The sequence below is a fragment of the Stegodyphus dumicola genome, chromosome 6 (genome assembly GCF_044657685.1).
Source record: "Stegodyphus dumicola isolate Sdum_Otavi_A_Nest chromosome 6, ASM4465768v1".
Lineage (NCBI taxonomy): Eukaryota > Metazoa > Arthropoda > Arachnida > Araneae > Eresidae > Stegodyphus > Stegodyphus dumicola.
The window spans coordinates 112,504,752-112,521,986 of NC_140773.1; the positions used below are offsets into that span (position 1 = coordinate 112,504,752).

The 17,235-nt window shown below is 34.8% G+C and overlaps 1 protein-coding gene across 4 annotated transcripts in view; it reads left to right on the forward strand.

The window, feature by feature from the left end:
* Window positions 1-16,274, forward strand: part of LOC118182083 (uncharacterized) — a 362,084-nt gene extending 345,810 nt beyond the window's left edge. For all 4 annotated transcript variants that reach the window (XM_085818818.1, XM_085818819.1, XM_085818820.1 and 1 more), the window contains one exon: window positions 7,693-16,274. In XM_085818818.1, the coding sequence (XP_085674944.1) occupies window positions 7,780-12,528 (4,749 nt within the window). In that variant the 5' untranslated portion in view covers window positions 7,693-7,779 and the 3' untranslated portion in view covers window positions 12,529-16,274. The remainder of the gene's footprint in view (window positions 1-7,692) is intronic.
* Window positions 16,275-17,235: the final 961 nt, after the last annotated feature.

Below are 17,235 nucleotides of genomic sequence, written 5' to 3' on the forward strand. Positions count from 1 at the left end.
GTTACTACATCTACCTGGGGTAAAGCAGACACGTGGAGACGGAGCTGCGAAGGCTATTAAATGCCGATTTAATTATCAAGCAGTTTTGTTCCGATTTTCCTGGAACGGAGCCAGAATGCGAAGCCATCGAATCGGCACGCGATTTAACTTGATCTGTGTAATGTTACTGTATCAAAGCTCATGCCATTGTGGAGAACCTCCCCCCCCCCGATTTCCTCCATTCCTATCCAAATTATGGGAAATGCCTGGATTTGTAATTCTGAATTCAGTGGATCACGAGCAACTGCCGAATTAGCAAATAAATAGCTGGAAGTTCTGACTCAATGTTAAGAGGAATTGTGTTGCCGAGTTTGTGTCATTAAATCGGTTTTAAGCAGTTGTTTGCTTTCTGGCAAGCAAATCAACAACTTTATGACCACGTTTGGTATAATCGTACTCCTGTTATGCTGCGAAATTTCAGCTATATGGGAATTTAAATTTCGTGATATAATCCAAATGAGAAAGAAGCTGTAGCACAACAAAACACAAGTCAATTTTACCGAATGTTGTCATCCCGCAGCTGTCGTAACCATGAGCATCTGCATTCTTTTGACAGATATAAGTATGTAGAGATTGGGGGTGGTAGATTTCCTTGCAGAAACTGATATGCGTTCTCAGACTACAATTCTTCGCTCAGAGCCCGATTAAGGACTGGGATCTTATCATAACGGTGTCCCGTCATAGAAGTTAGACATCTTTGTGAAAATTGCCCACTGGTCATCCGTGTGCCTCGGCTTAAAGGTTCCCAATCGTTTATTATCTGTTTTAGGCTACCTTTTCTTTTGAGTTGGAAAGCCTAAAAGTATACTCATCTTTTAATATCAAGGCAGACTTATGAAGTTTCATTTTTTTCCCGAACCTTGGCCGATTTGCATTAAATTTCCGACACCTTTGTGACAGGATAATATTATAGAGGCATAAAAGTGCCAAACACTATTTATGAAGGTTGCTTTCTGCAAGTCAGAAACTGTAAGGTTGGGATTATCTTTATACGAGGGCACCCTCAGGAAGATTTCAAACATTTTGAACTGCGGCCGACTTGCAAGTGAAAGGCCTCCTTTCTCTCGTTATGAACGGGTGAAAATGTGAAGACAAGAAAGGCGTAGTGGTTTTTCTTGGTTAGACCGTGTTTGACTAATCTTTTGTAGTTTGTCTACTTACAATTAATTAAAAGGAAAAGAATGGTTTTATTTCTGTCATCCCTTAAGACAATATCTATATACTGCACATTATGGATTTAAAATTTCTTCATTTTATGCCACCTTTTGGGGATAACACTGAAATGCCAGACTCAAGACTTTCAACTTGCTGATATTAAAGAATTACTATTATGCAACAAATAACAGTTAGCATCTGTCGTACAGCCTTTTTGTTTCCTAGTTCTGTTGTAGCTAATCTCATCTCTCATTCCTACTCAGAACAAGCCCACGAATTTTATCACGGACTCTTTGACACCATATACTAGGTAACAGTACCATACAGCAGACAGCTCGACTTTGCCCAGTTCCTCCCCAATTTTGAAGGAGAGCACCTTGGGAAGGCATGTGCGAGAGTCTACCACCAAACCACTCTTAGGAGGACTTAACGTATATTTTGATTGCCCTCCTGTCGAATAGAATGTGTACATTTACAGACATTCATGCCTTCTCCGAGATTCGAACTCTCCCCTTTCTGTACGGTTGCCAGCATTATTAACCACTATTCGATTTGGGCGGTTTTCCCTAGTCCTACTGTAATATTAATGAAATAATCTGAAGTATTTTTATAATTAATAGAATGGGACAAGCTTAAAATGCCATTGGTAATTTGGCACCGATGAATTTGCTTAAAGCAAGATTGACGCAAACTCGTTTGTGAAACAAAAGGAGGTAGTATCTAAAGAGGCAGAGTTTTTATAAGAAAAATATTGGAAAAGGGCAAAAATTATTGTTGCTATTTGTAAAAAATTGGAACACAGTCAGTCGTTTATATTCCCGACTTGCTGCATTGAAGTTCGCTCAGATTAATGACTGTAAAAACGGTAGATCTTTGTTTTCATTAGATCATTTTATATGATGCATATTAAACCTTTTGCCATAGAACTATGATGTCGTATTTTAAATTAATTCAAAAGGATTTTTTATTCTAACTATCAAATACGCAATCGCAATCAAACTTAACAATACAAAATTCACCGAAACTCCTGCGTATAGATTGAAATGCACAAACGATCGTAAAACTTATATGTTTAGCAACAAGAAATATCTACTGCATGCGCGTAATGCATAAACTACAAAATCTGATGTGTACACCACATGACTTCCTTGTACGGAATATTAAATTATACGCATTTTCTGCTGCATTTCATTTAAACTTATTTCCTCGAATTTCGTTAGAGGTATAGTTCTCATTCAATTAATTCTGTTCTCACCTCGCGTCAAGGCAAAAACACATAAAACCTCAAAATATCTTTATTAAAAATTGAAAAAGATAGAAAAATATAAAACACCAAATATAGTCAAAACAATTAAAAATACAAATTTTACAATTAAAATTACATGTTCTACGCAAAAACAAGCAATTCAGCCAGCATGCAAAACGGCAGAGTTTTCGGTGCACAAAACTAAAAGTTTCCTTTTGCACTCTGCAAAAAGACACTGAAGGTGCAGAAAGACTTAATTCACTATTCTGCTTCAGTATGTTTCAAATGTAAACAAATACGGCTGCTGTGGTAAAATAATTAGGTTTATCCGCACGTAAACAGCTTTTAAATTGTTCTACAACTTTGCATGTAGAGTAACTAAAGGCATAAAATTCTTAACCGGAAGATAACAACAATATAATTCAATCATTTGTAAAGCAAAAAATGCACAATTTACCAACATATAAGAATAAAAATAAAATGAGCTCACGGAGCCGAGTAACAGAGTGGCTATATATATATATAGATATATATAATTTCAACGTTCTGAGCCTACTCGTTTTCGAGTTATGCGAGATACATACATACATGCATACGTGCAGACGTCACGAAAAAAATCTCTTCTGAAATCCTTTTTAAATCTTTTTTGCAACCCGTTTTATGAAAAAGAGTCCTTTATTCTGTCTTTACTAACAGATTTCGCGCAAAAACATCCTTAAATTGTATTCGATAGCGGTGAAAATGGATATTTTCGTTGAAATGTAATACGCGAAAATGTTCGCGATTAAAATACTTCCTTTCCTTCGTACAAGAAAATAAAAAACGAGATCGATTTTCTTTTTCTAATCCGAATATTTTTTCTTGAAAATCCACCATACATAAACGAAACAGAAATTGTAAATATTCCGAATTCTAGAGGACGAATTTTCTTGAAATAAAACCTAGCGGTAAACTGTGCATATATTTAATTTTTCGTCTTAGGAAAATTTAAAGTCAATGCTAATTTCATTGGAAATAGATGAATGCATCATATGAATGATTTCTTTGGGAAAAGACAAAATAAACATGGGCTACTTTCGTATGCTAGATTTAAAAAAAAAAAAAAAAAAAAAAAAATCCGTAAATTTTTCCGTGTTCCGTGCTAAGATGTATTTCTTCCCGCATTTTATTAAATTTCATTCAACAGCGGTTCTTCAGAAATTAATCGTATCCTTTTTGGCTATGTTAGCAATTTAATTTAAACTTTTAAAAAGCACAAAAATACTAGCTATCTGTCTTAAACATTCTACTAGCTCAATTTATATGAATTTTTTCGAGTATCATTATGACGTTACCGTTCCGGTGAAGCACAACTTTTTTTCTCTATTCGTAATTCGCGATCTTTAATTTTGTAACGTCCGCAAAAGTTATTCGTTTTTAATAGAATCCACGGAACTGTGCAGCTCCCTTCCTCAAAATAGCGTAATTAGCAATTCTGCTACATATTGGCTTTTATACGGAATATTACATCTACAGTGCATTGCTTAAACTATAGTACCATTTTCTATGAGCATAAGCATCCCCGGTCCCAATCGGAATCGAATAAAAATTGCGATTCTGTATCCGATGTATGCATAGTATATGTTAGTGTACATGTTTTTGTATTGAAGCAATAATGAATTCTAAAATCTCTTTATAAAACGTCGAATTTAAATTACTAAATAAAGGTTTACTGATATAATTATTTATCTCAACTATTTACTCTTCCTTGTGAAATATTCATACGAGGGCTTATATCAGTGGGTATGATATTTTCGTACATAGGTTCCATGTGATCTGCTAAATTCTTCAATAATTGATCCAGAACAGTAAGTTTTATTTAAAAAAAAAAAGGTGTCTTACTTTCTGAAAATTTGTATTCTAAATCAATATACAAGTGTGTGACATGTTTGCACCTTTTGTTATTAAATTAATATTAACATTAGTTACAAAACAAAGGGTTTTTTATGATGTTTTTATTTTGTTATGAAAGTATACTACATCTGTTGGTGTAAAACTTTTATGTGATTAAAAATGTTTCTCAAAATGCAGTCGAAGTATATGGTGTGTAATAATACCCAAAGTATGATAAATGTATTAGAAGTATTTTCGGAATGATAATATTCGATTTGTGAGATTTGTACAGTATACTTGATCGAATTTATTAACAGCTGAAATCAGGCCTTATTATTTTTTCCTCTCGAAATGTAGTGATTTTGCCGGAGCAAAATGCAAAGGTGTTGCCAATTGACGAGGCATAATTTTTTAGTTTATTTTCCGTATAGTAAAAGTGTATTGCTAATCAGCGAAACAAGGTGAACCATTTAAAAATAATCTGTACTTCCTGAATAATATTCTACTAGAACGATTATTAACATTTATAGTGTCACTTTAACTATTAAAAAGAGGTTTTTAAGGCTATGTAATGCGTATATCTGTCACAGAACTCTAGTATATATGTACATTATGTTCTGCATCAAAAATTTCTGGGACTGATAAAATTCTGTAGTTACATATAGACTGGGACATTCAAATATCTCAGCGCCGCAAATTCTGAAAGAAATGAAATTTGAAAACTGAAATCTTTAGTACCCTCTTTTTTTGTTTTTGTTGTTTTTGTTGTTATTCGAATCCTAATCTAGTTTTACATTTGGATTTTTGCGTTGAGTTTCTCGCCATAAGAGCTGGCCGAATTTCTAAGCACTAGGAGTACCTTCTGTTCATATTATTGAGTTTAAAATGAAAGGGTCTTTTACACCCTTCGCAAGTTTCTGTACTTCTTTTTAGATTAAGCGATAAGTCGCTTAAAGTCCACCAAAAATTTAATCACAATTTTACAATAGTAAAAGATTTTAGACCTTATTGTAACGCAACACCAAAGGTAGTAACTCTTATATAGAATACCGAAACTAGTAACGTGTCAGAATACGCTCTGACTAAGCAATCACTAATCCTCATTTAAACACACGCGAACTAATTTCCATTTTGGCGGAAAACAGAAAGAGAGAAATGACAATAAAAATTCCAAACAGTAACATAACTGTTTATTTAAATTAAATAATCTCATAAAGTTTACTCCAACTTGCAAGAGTTAAGCTAAAACAAGCATGTTACAATAGTACAATAGTGCGGGTCGCAGGAAACAAAATGTTGTTTTCATACTTAATGAGTGAAAAAGTAAATAAATGCATAAAATCTTACCTAATAACGGTCGTTCTTAAGTGTGTGTATATATATATATATATATATATATATATAAACAAATTTAAATTTTAACAAACATGTATATTACGTAAAAAAGCAAATTTAAAGTTAAAATAATTAAAAAATATGCAAACATATAAAAGATTTAATTTTCGAACTAATCTACAATATCATTTAAATTCAGATAGCATAAGTAAATCAAGTGCAAAACCAAACCATGAAAATAAATTCATCAATTTAGAGAATTAAAATTAATCTAAAAAATTTTTTTTTAAATGCGTAAGTGAATGACTGTTGAGCAGGCAGGAGACAGACTTATCAAGGGAAAGTTATTATTTTAACTTTAAATTTGCTTTTTTACGTATATACATGTTTGTTAAAATTTAAATTTCATTCCTTGCAGCAATGGCGCAAAGAATAAATTAAATTTGTATTTAAAGTAAATTTATTTAAATTCAATTTATTCTTTTGAAACAATATATATATAGTATATGCAAAGTGTTTCAGCAAATTCGTTACAAACCTTCAGGAGAGATAGAGTACACCTAAACGATGGAAAACACATAACAGTGCATGGTCGGAATCGGTTTTCGTGGCGCGGCAGAGATGACAGAAAACATAAGAAAAGTAAGGATACAAACAAAGAGGGTGAGAATATATGTTTATTATGCTTAGTATCCTCAACATGGGATCGACAGGGGTGGTCCGGTGGCCAGTAAGATCGCCAGACCTCACTTACATTGGCTACTTCCTCTGGGGGTACGTCAAGATATTGGTGTGCGAAACCCTCGTTAGAAGCGCCGAAGAACTTGTGTTACGCATTATGGCAGCTGTTGCGAAAGTTTGAGACATGCTCGGTATTTTCCAGAGCATCAGATCTTCGGTGTGCCGGAGATGTGAGGTCTGCATCAGGATCTGGGGTCGTAATTTCGAACACTTTTGATGATGATCGTTCTCTGTTTTTGTTGTTATTTCTTGATTTCTGCTGTATAAGCATAATAAACATGTTCCTTTATCCTGTTCATGTTCTTCCTTTCTTGTGTTTTGTGTTGCTACTACCGTACCAGAAAAGGCTTTTCGACCACGCATTGCTATGTGATTTCCATCGTCTCTGTCTCTACTGAAAGTTATGTATATATTTCGGATGTCTGAAGCTGATGCAACCAACTTTCGGATGTCTGAAAATATGCTACTTGCACTAACAACTTTTCAGTAATAAAAGTATATGTATAAAAAGGTAAAAGAAATTTGAATTAGTTAAACTTCAGCCTTTGTTTGATTTATTTTAGAAAAATATTGTAAACATTTTGAGAAATTTGACACTGACATGTATTATTCACAGAGCTAAATTACATTACGTAAAAAGCTACTATGCGCATTATCGCCAAATTTCAGCGCATAAATGAACGCAGTAAAATGAAATTAAAAACAACTTTTGATTTTTCCCCAACGTTTTATATCTTGACAGTTGCTAAGTTTCCATGTATTTATATTCTTTTGTCTTATTGTGTTTCTTTAAATTCCTAAATATGATAACATAACACTACTAATATTTACTTTTTTCTCGAAGAAAAAGACCTTGATTTAAAATCTCAAAGTATGTGTAGCATTTCTCTATGCTTATTGCCAAATTAAGGCTGAAATGTATTTGATTTACAAAAAATATAATCGAATAATTGTGTAACATAGTTCAGTAATATTTTTTGCATTTTCTGCGTGTGTATATGTGTTTACTAAATTTAGTGTACATCTTCGCATATCGCAGGTTAACTTAAATACTGGCACATTTCTTTTCTTTATTTTCTCGAAAAAATGCAGTAACAATTTCTCTTAATCATTTTCTCCATTTTATGAATTCTATATCGCATTTGGAAAAGGCATTTTTTAGATTCATAATTATTTTTTAGACTTATTCAAAATTCACCTTGTTTTTCATATGGCTTTTTTAAATATGTATTGTCGAAAAATGTATACAATTATTTCAAATATATTTTTCTTTTAAACATCAATTTTTCTTTTTTTTTCTTTAGGTTTAAAAATGCACTTCCTTGTTAAAAGGACAATGGAGGAAGCGTTCCTGGACTCGTAGAAATAAAAGCTTATGAAACAAAATAAAAATGCAACAAGGCTGTTGTGATATATACGGTATGAGTGTTGAGAAGTCTATGGGTATGAGAATAAGCTCAGATATTATGGAGCCCATTGAGCTTATCCATCATGTCGGCTCAAACGAACGAGCCTCTCCTCCACTGGAAAGCCAGACTTGTTCCGGTGACGAAGATGGCAACAGTAGCGAAAATCAAAACAGAAGCCCTCCAACTAGTTGCGAGAACAGTACGATGGAAGAGCCTAAAACAAAGAAACGACGTAAACAAAGTAACCCTTTGAGATACCAGACTACGCCGGTGATGCCTTTGTTAGAGAATGAAGACTGCAATCCTATTGTGGACGAGCAAAGTAATGAAGTACTTGATTTGCAAACCAAACCTGAAATTAAGCCAGATGAAAATCAAGTATGCGCACTTAGGTGCCACCACTGTAGTAGTATGTTCGAAACAGAAGATCTGCTTAGGGTTCACGTTGAAGAAGAACATGTGCAGAAAGTATTGGAAAGGCAGCTCCAGCAGCAATCATACAACAAAACTACCTCAGTTAATAACAAGGAAGGGAGCAACGAGCCAGCCAAAGAAAACTCATCCAAAGCTAGTGATATTGCAATGCAGCAAATTGTTCCTCTTGACCAAACAAGAAACAGTCCTGCAGACGGTTTAATGCAAGAAAGCAGGGAATACAAAAATCCACATTTTCCATTTCCACCAATGCCACCTTTCATTCCATTTACTAGGAGTGATGAATCAAAACCTGGAAATCTCCAGGTTCCACTTTCCATGTTCCCTAATCCGATGACACCATTCCTTTTTCCAGTCATTCCTCAGGGCCAAACGCCACCAGTTTCCAATGGCAATTCACATTCCGGTCAAGGCGTACGAATTTTTAATTTGGAAGCATACTGTGAACTCTGTAATAAAGAGTTTTGCAACAAGTATTTTTTAAAAACGCATAAAGCTAATAAACACGGTATTTACTCAGTTGAATCAATTGTCAGCTCTCCATATGGTGGTCCGTTTTTATCTCCTAGCTTAAACAGTCCTATTCCTTTACCTCATTTGCTACAGACATCAACTTCTGAACCTCTTCCATCTCGTACAGGACTCTTCAATATGGAATCATATTGTGAAATATGTCAAAAAGAATTTTGCAATAAATACTTTCTAAAAAAACATCGTCAAAAAATCCATGGGATTATGGAACCTGGTCAAAACATGTCCCCTAGTACTACCCCTTCTCAAGATACCAAAAGCAATTCTCCAGTAATGACTACCAGTGCTCTTTCTTTAACGTCTGCACCTAGTTTCAATGATAAAAGTCAAGATGAAATTCGGGATACTTCACTTTCTAAGATGGAATTTCCTTCTATCTTTAGTCTACAAAATCACAAACCGAGTACTCCTGCTGCGCCTTCGGCTGCAGTTGTTCCAAATTCATCTTCCAGCATATGTCCTCCAGTTACTTCTGGTGCCATGTCTGTGAGCCTTCAGTCTCCTGGACTTCAAGGATCCTCAAATGAAAATTCTGTATCGCATGTATTTACCCCTGAGAAGCTAAGAGAAATGGGAGTAATCAATGCTGATGCATTTTGTGAGTTATGTTGCAAAGAGTTTTGCAATAAGTATTTTCTTCGAACCCACAAATTGAATAAGCATGGGATAAACATGCCGGAAATTTCTCCTGGTAAATCGCAATTGGGGCCACTGCCACCGTCTAGTCACAATCAAGGCAGTCAATCAAATGAAAAGGGTGAAATTAATTTTGAAGAAAATCGCATACCGGAAGAATTGCTTCAAGAGCCTCAGGCAGGTCTAACATTTGAAGGTATAAGTGGTGAACTTTCTTGTGATTTCTGTAATAGGCCATTTTCTAGTCTTTATTTGTTGAAAATGCATAAGTTTTATACTCATAACATTCCTTATATCAAAGAAGAGAGCAAATCTAAACCTAATTCTCCAATCGCCGAAAATCACAATCAAGAAAACAAAGAAAATGAATTCATTAAACCACATTTGCCTCTTCCACTTCCTCCAACTTCAATGATTTCAGATAGCATACCTACATCTTTGCAAGAGGATGCAGCTAGTCAAGATTTGCAAAAGCTTCAAAGCATGATCAGAGAACTCAATGCCTCAGCAGGTTCTGAGAGTAGCAAAATCATATGTAATTTATGTAGACTAGAGTTCGATAATAAGTACTTTTTGCGTGCGCACATGATGAATGAACACGGTGTGCTTCCTAATGAAGATGGCCATGTAACTGGCCATAGTAATTCAGATTTTAGTCTTCAATCTAAATTGTCAGAATGTGCATCCGATTATCAAAGACTGAATTACACTAATGCGTCACCTTCCGTAGATTCTGAAGCATATTGTGAGATCTGTCAAAAGGAATTTTGCAGCAAATACTTCCTTAAAACGCATAAGCAGAATATTCATGGACTTCCAGTAGACATGAGTTCGACTCCAAAAAAATCTCTGGCGGATGAGGTGTGTCAAATAAAGACTATAGTTAATAACACCTTATCGACAGCTCTGGTCCCTGTGTCAACAAATGGCAGCGTGACGCCTAACACCAGTGCTATGACCCCTTCTCTAAGCACCGCAAGTCAACCCTCAGTTTTATCTTCACTTTCTGCTGTTACTTCTCATATTCCTGTTATAACATCAACCAGTCCCATTATTACCATGCAGAGCCAAGTATCTAGTCCTTCCACACCTCTTGCTACATCTCAGCCTTCTTTAGCTGTGGTGCCTAATTCATCAGGAAACACTGTGCTTACCTCCAGTGCACCACATTGTCATAGTCTCACGCCTAATACAAACTCTATCCAAGCATCTAACATTGGTCATTTGCCAAGCAATTTGTCAGTACCTAAAATATCATCGATGTCTGTGGTAAATCAAAACTTAAGTATCTCTGCATCATCCACGAGTACGCCTACCTCAAATTTAACAAATATCGCGCAGATGGCAGCCCACACAGCTCACATTCCCAGCTTGCACCATTCTTCTTCTAATGCTTTGGTTCCAATAGATAAACCACGCAATCTGACAGGTCGTAACTACTGCAACATTTGCAATAAAGAACTATGTAACAAATACTTTATGAAGACACACATGCTTAAAATGCACGGCATTAATTTGGATAGTCAGCCCCATGAAGCAGCTCGAATAAGTACCATAGGAGGAGTGCAGTGCGATATTTGCCAAAAAGAACTGTGCAGCAAATACTTCCTTAAAGTTCACAAACAAAATACCCATGGCATATTTGAAGAAGGATCACAAGGAAAAGACTTAAGAGATCATCCTACATTTTTGGACAAGGAACAACCACTGCAAGGCTTAGATTTAAGCGATCCCAGTGGAAGATACTTCAGTCATTATCCAGAAATTTGTCCCGTCTGTAATTGCCGTTTCAAAAGCATTAAGTGGCTGAAGGCTCACATGATAAGTGACCATGGCAACATACTTAAAGAGAACTTTTCCCATAATGCTCTTCCTTCAACGCCTGATAATAGTAATACCCCCATAGATAGCAGCTGCTTATGCGTTTTGTGCGGGCAGGGATTCCCGGACAAAGTCGCACTTCACGTTCACCTGATCAAGGACCACCATTCTCCGTCTGATGAGCTAGGAGTCGTCCAAAATAACTCAGGGATAAAAACGTCAACGGCCGACTCCTCCTCGGGGATGATGGTCCCGGAACAGGCGAGGGTCAATGGTACTTCTTCACCAGGCAGTGCAGCACCACCGAACGGCAATCATCCGAGACCTCACCCGAAGCCTCATGGCGGTGGTGGCAGTCGAATTTACCACTGTTCCTTTTGCGTTTACTCCACAAGGTGGCTATCCAATCTCTACGCACACGAGAAAAGGCACACTGGAGTGAACACTGAAGGAGAGAAGAAATTCGTCTGTCGGGTCTGCCATAGGGCGTATCGATACAACCATTCGCTGCAACGTCACTTCTTAAGTCACCGAGCCGCTGGACTTAATGTGAAGGATATGGCCCAGCCTCTAATTATGACCTCACATTCACCTCACCATCTTTCTCCATCCTTGAACAGGCCCTGGAATTCTCATTTTCACAAGAAAGGAAATGATTTAAGCCTTCATAACAAAGGTGTCGGGGGCAACCTCGGACAGTCAAATAGCAAAATTAAGCGCTACCGATGTAGCAAATGTAGCAAAAAATTCCGTAGCAGAGAGCTGTGCCTAGCCCACATCCATGCTGCCCATAGTGGAGGAAAACGAACCGGCGGTTCGATGCTTCAGAAGAGCGTTAAGCCATTTCGTTGCCGATTCTGCGGTTTTTTGACCCGAGCCTGGAACGTGCTGAGAATACATATCAATAGGCAACACCACAACGACCTTCTTGAGTCGGTAGCAAAGCAGCCGTTTGATAGCGCCTCCAGCGAAGAGAAACCTGCTTCTGCCGACATACCTTCTGCCGCCGCTGAACAGACGACACCTGCTTCACCTGGCACTTCTTCGCCGAAGACAGGAATACCTGACGGATTCCCCCCTGGTCTGCCGCCACCGCCCCCCAATAGCCCTCACCTCCCGATGACTTTTGCCATGCCTCAAAACCCTCCTACTGCTGGTTCCTTCATCATGCAACCGTTTCTGCTCGCTCAGCCGGAGTGTGACGGAGTCACCCGAAATGGTACGTTTGTACCATCGCTAGTCTACCTCCCTGTGTGCCAGAAAGTGTCCCAACCTATGACTGTAGCTTTTACACTAACTCCGGCATGAAGGCCGGGAGGAGAGAAAGAAAAATGATAAATGTTATGGTCGCGCCTCATCGTGGCTTAGCTTCGTTGTAAAATATTTCCTGTGAGCCCGAAGTTCAGGTCCCGATGAGTATCGCGAACCACCCTGAAGCGAAAAATCAAAATGTAATTGAAAAGCATAAGCTGCTGTAGTAATATTTATGTTTTTATTCGTTGTTGCTTTAATAACCTATTATATAGATTTTAAAATGATTAATCAAACTTCAACACGGGAAAAAAATCAAAATGGTTGACAGTTTTTTGAACTATTTGTTCTGCTATGTGTATAAGTGTATTGTAAGTCATATCAGAAAGGTTGAACTCCGGTACTGTAGCATGCAGTTTTATTTACTAAAAAAATTTAGATTAGTGAGCCTAAAGGGAAGAACGTCCCTTAAGGTCATTAATCATGGAAGGCCTAATCTGGTTGCTTGAAAATACAAGGGACTTGCTCAAGTATACTATCCTCTGCTTGCAGTTTGCTGAGTGTCCGCTGGCTGTATTCGTCACTTGAGACTGCGGGTGATCTTGTTTGTATGTGACCTAGAACTCTTCAGTGACTGTCCTCCTTCTTACTCAGGGTCTTTTTAAAATAATATTGATAAAAAAAGAGAGAGAGAACAAAAGTACACTGTTGCCATGAAGAAAAATAGAAGATCGCCCAGGTATTCAGACGACGAGGAACTGGTGAGCAATTACGTCATCGATGTGTGCCTGTGAAACCAAGCAAGATGGATGATTGCAATACGAGGTAAAATAAAAAAAAAATAAAAAAATGCGCAAAAAAAAATGTAGAGGCCCGAAGTCCCCTCACTGGTAAGGTAATTTTTGTTGCAACAAGTGGGCCTTCTCCTCTTAAAAGAGGGCAAATAAATGTTTATTCCGAGCCTGGATTTTTTCAGGTTAGATGAAGTAAAAATGACTTTTTCAATTTGTTTTTCTGTCCGAATGCAATGTTCGGAAAACTTGTCCCACTAATCAATCAAAATCACGAGAAGCTTTTTGAAACCTTCTCAAATCCATTCAGGGAGTAAGATTGTAGACAATAATAATGTATGCTTCGACTCTATTTATTATTAAGATGAAAGATATTATCTTGTATTATTCTTAGCTTAGATGTCAAGATGTATGTAGATGTGTGGTTATTTATTTCTGAGGTATTTGTCTGCAGGTTTTTCGAACCCGCTCCGAAAAGAAAAAAAAAAACTTTCTGTTCTGTTTTATTTTATTTCTGACTTTGATGAAAAAAGAAGAGGAAGAAATATTTCTCCCTTCTCTAGATAGCGTGAAACATGCACAGGACAGCTGTGTAGCATCAGTGCAATATTGAAACTAGTCTGATTTTCTTTTATTTTCTCCTTTTAAAATTCATAATTGCCATTATCTGTTTCAGTAGCATGGAATTTATTTTTACTGTTGAAGCAATTAATTGTGCTTATGAAAGATTTTATCGAACATAATTAATATTGCAATTCAAGTAACTTAATTAGTATTCATTAACTCTGAGTTATTTTTAAATGAGAAATTCAAATTAGTTTGAAGAAATATTAATGTTCATAATTCAGATGCTTAATGAGAGGGACTTTTTGTTTATTTTCATTATTAATTCCGATCTATTTTTAAATTACAAGTTTAAATTAATATGATAAAGGAATTATTTTTGAATTAACGAAAGTTTCCCAAATTCTTATAATAGATTTTTTGAATAAAATTATGTTGTTACAAAATCAACCTCCGTTTGATGATTTCATTAAAAAAAAATTTTTTTTTGTTGCCGTAATTAACCTTTATTGAATAGTAATATAATGTAGACTTAATGTTTAATGAACATGTTATATAACTGCGCAGTCTGAAGTTGCTTTGCATTTAAAATGTATATGTGAGCATGTTTCACGCTGTTTTCCCTTTATTTCTTTTGTTGATATACATTAATCTCGTTGTCTGATGGCCATTAAACTGCTTTTATAGTGTCCACTCAGGAGTCTGTGGGACCACCAGATTACATTAAAGTTGATCATATTATGAAAATCAGGGAAAAAAAAAAGAATTGTAAGTTAATCTTGTTTTTAAAACTTTCTGAGTGGGAAATAAAAAGCATATCTTCGATGCTTTAGAATAAAATCAAAATATGAGGATCTTGTCTCCTCTTGCACAGTATTTGAACGGGTAAATTAGTATTGTACACTGTTGAAACGTAAATAATGAAATGAATATCTCTTTGAAGTGAATAGTTATAGTGTCGCTTTTTCATTGTTTTAAGGAATGTTGCCTCTATTGTACATATATGACTTAGATGTTTACTTGTGGCCGCACTTGCTGTTGTTTGCTATCTTTATTTTTTTTCCGAGTGATGTGATTTTTTTGTTTAAAGAAAACACAGATCTGATTCGTCCTTCATGTAAAATTCTTTGCCTTAGCCCTCCTAGTCGTTATCACCCACCTTCTTCCTTATCATTCTTACACTTGTACATTCGCCATTCTGCAGAGCACTGCTAGTAAAAAAAGCAATACAGGTATTTTGTTTTCAGCATGCGTTATATATAGCCTCTAGAATGTTTTAATTAATTTGTGCCATTTCAGTGTTCCGTCGCTTTATGTGTTTTGAGTACAAACTGCATATGCTCTCATTTTTATAAAACTCTTAAGTTTTTCTTACCATTATTGTTTTTCTTTTCTGTCTTATATAGACAAGAAGTTATTTGTGCAACAAAATCAAGTTGTTATAATTTAGTATTTTTATAAATGTCTTCCGTAATCTGCATCATCTTTAGAATACTTAATTTAATGGCTTTTAGATCTCAATAAATATTAGTTTGTTTAAATGAACATTAATTTCTGAAAACACGTTTAATTATTTTTTTCACGTTATCATTCCAGTTAACTGGTATAAAATCTTAAACTCTGTTTTTTGGATTTTTGTAATCAGGACTCTTAAAAAACTGGTTTTAAAGTGCAATTAGTGTGTGGAACTGTTAAAAGAAATTTCAATGTTAATTCACGTTTAACTGCACTTATTTATTCATTGTTATCATGACTGAAATTTTTAACAGGAAATCAAATTCCGGTGTCGAAAATCAAAATAATTTAAAATCAAAACGAATGCTACTATGCTATTTTAAAAGTGTTGAATCACTGTGTTATTTTAAAACGGATTTAATCATCTTGGATGTTATTTTAACCATGACTTTTAATCAAGATGTTATTTATGCTTTGCAAAACCTTACATAAGTGTATTATGCCAAATTTAAAATTATTTTCGCATTTTTTTCTTCTTATCGTGTAACTATTTTTAAATTTGCAGTTTTGTATAATATTGTATTTTTGAATTAATACATTCAAGGAATCCGGTTTTTGCTGCACACTTAACTAATTAGTAGATGTAATAATGAAAACTTCTGCCTTTCATTTTTTATTTATTACTTTCATTGTTTATGAATTTAAATCTTTAATGCATTTACATTGTGCTTGCATAGAAATGAAATCAAAATCAAGCATGTTAATTTGTAAGCTATATTTTATTTGATTGCAATATATTCTTGTATTTATGTTACTTTGTTAATGAATTCATGTTCTCCCGTGTTGCATGTCTTGGCATATGTGGACTTTTTTTAATTCTGCTTTTAGAGTTAGTATAATTTTTCATGTACAAATATAAAGTTATTTTAATAATATATTTTCTAGTCTAAATACTACCAAAGTTGTGAAATAATAAAACTTTTTTTGGTAATTTGCTTTTGTGCATGTTCTTTTGTTTTTGTTACTTTTTTGTATCTTCCTCTTACTCAGATGAAGCTCTGCAATGGTTTTAATGGTCATCAGATCTCAACGCTGTTATGGCTGTTAACTGTCAATTCCTGTCGTTATCAATGATGTTAGTACACTAAAAATCATAATTTGAGCTGTCAACTTCTATTTGGAAAAGATGCCCTGTTTCTGAATGAAATTTAATTAAATTTAAATGATATTTCTATAAATTCAGATTTAATTTTAAATTTGAAACATGTTACAGGAGTGCAATATCAAATTTAAAATTCTAATTAATTTTTTTTCGTTTAGCTAGAAGGTGCTAAATGAGAGCAAATGTTTTGAAAAAGATGCGATTTGTTGAAAGTTTAACTAATTCCTAGTGGCAAGGTGCTGTTTTGCTACCATTTAATAAAATGAACTAAACTGAGTTCAAATAATTTTTAAAGTACTGTTATAGCAAATTTATAATGCAAATTCTTTCATTTTTTTAAAATTTAGTATATTGCAATTATATTCTTCACTTGCATGCTCAATACTTGTTCTATTACTTCAGTCTCTTAATTTATTTGAATTTACTTAGCTGTAAATCTAAAATATTTTGCTTTACATCTTACGTGGAACCGGTGAGTATACTGTTTCAAACTTATTATTCTTTGATTATTTTTAATGAAATGCGAGTAATTAAACAGATAGTTTATCTTTTCCTTTCATTAAATGAAGCAGTGCAATTCTGATACATTTGGCTGCATATGAGTCTTTCACTCTAAATCTAAACTAGTCTTAATTGCATGGAAATATTGAAAAGAATGTTTCAATTTGCGATGGTTATTTTCTTATATTTTAATTAGTTTATTATCTGAGTTTGAACTATTTATCACGAGTAGTGAACATATTATAGCACTGTTCAAATGTAATTGGCCTTCCATAAAATTTAAAATTTTCC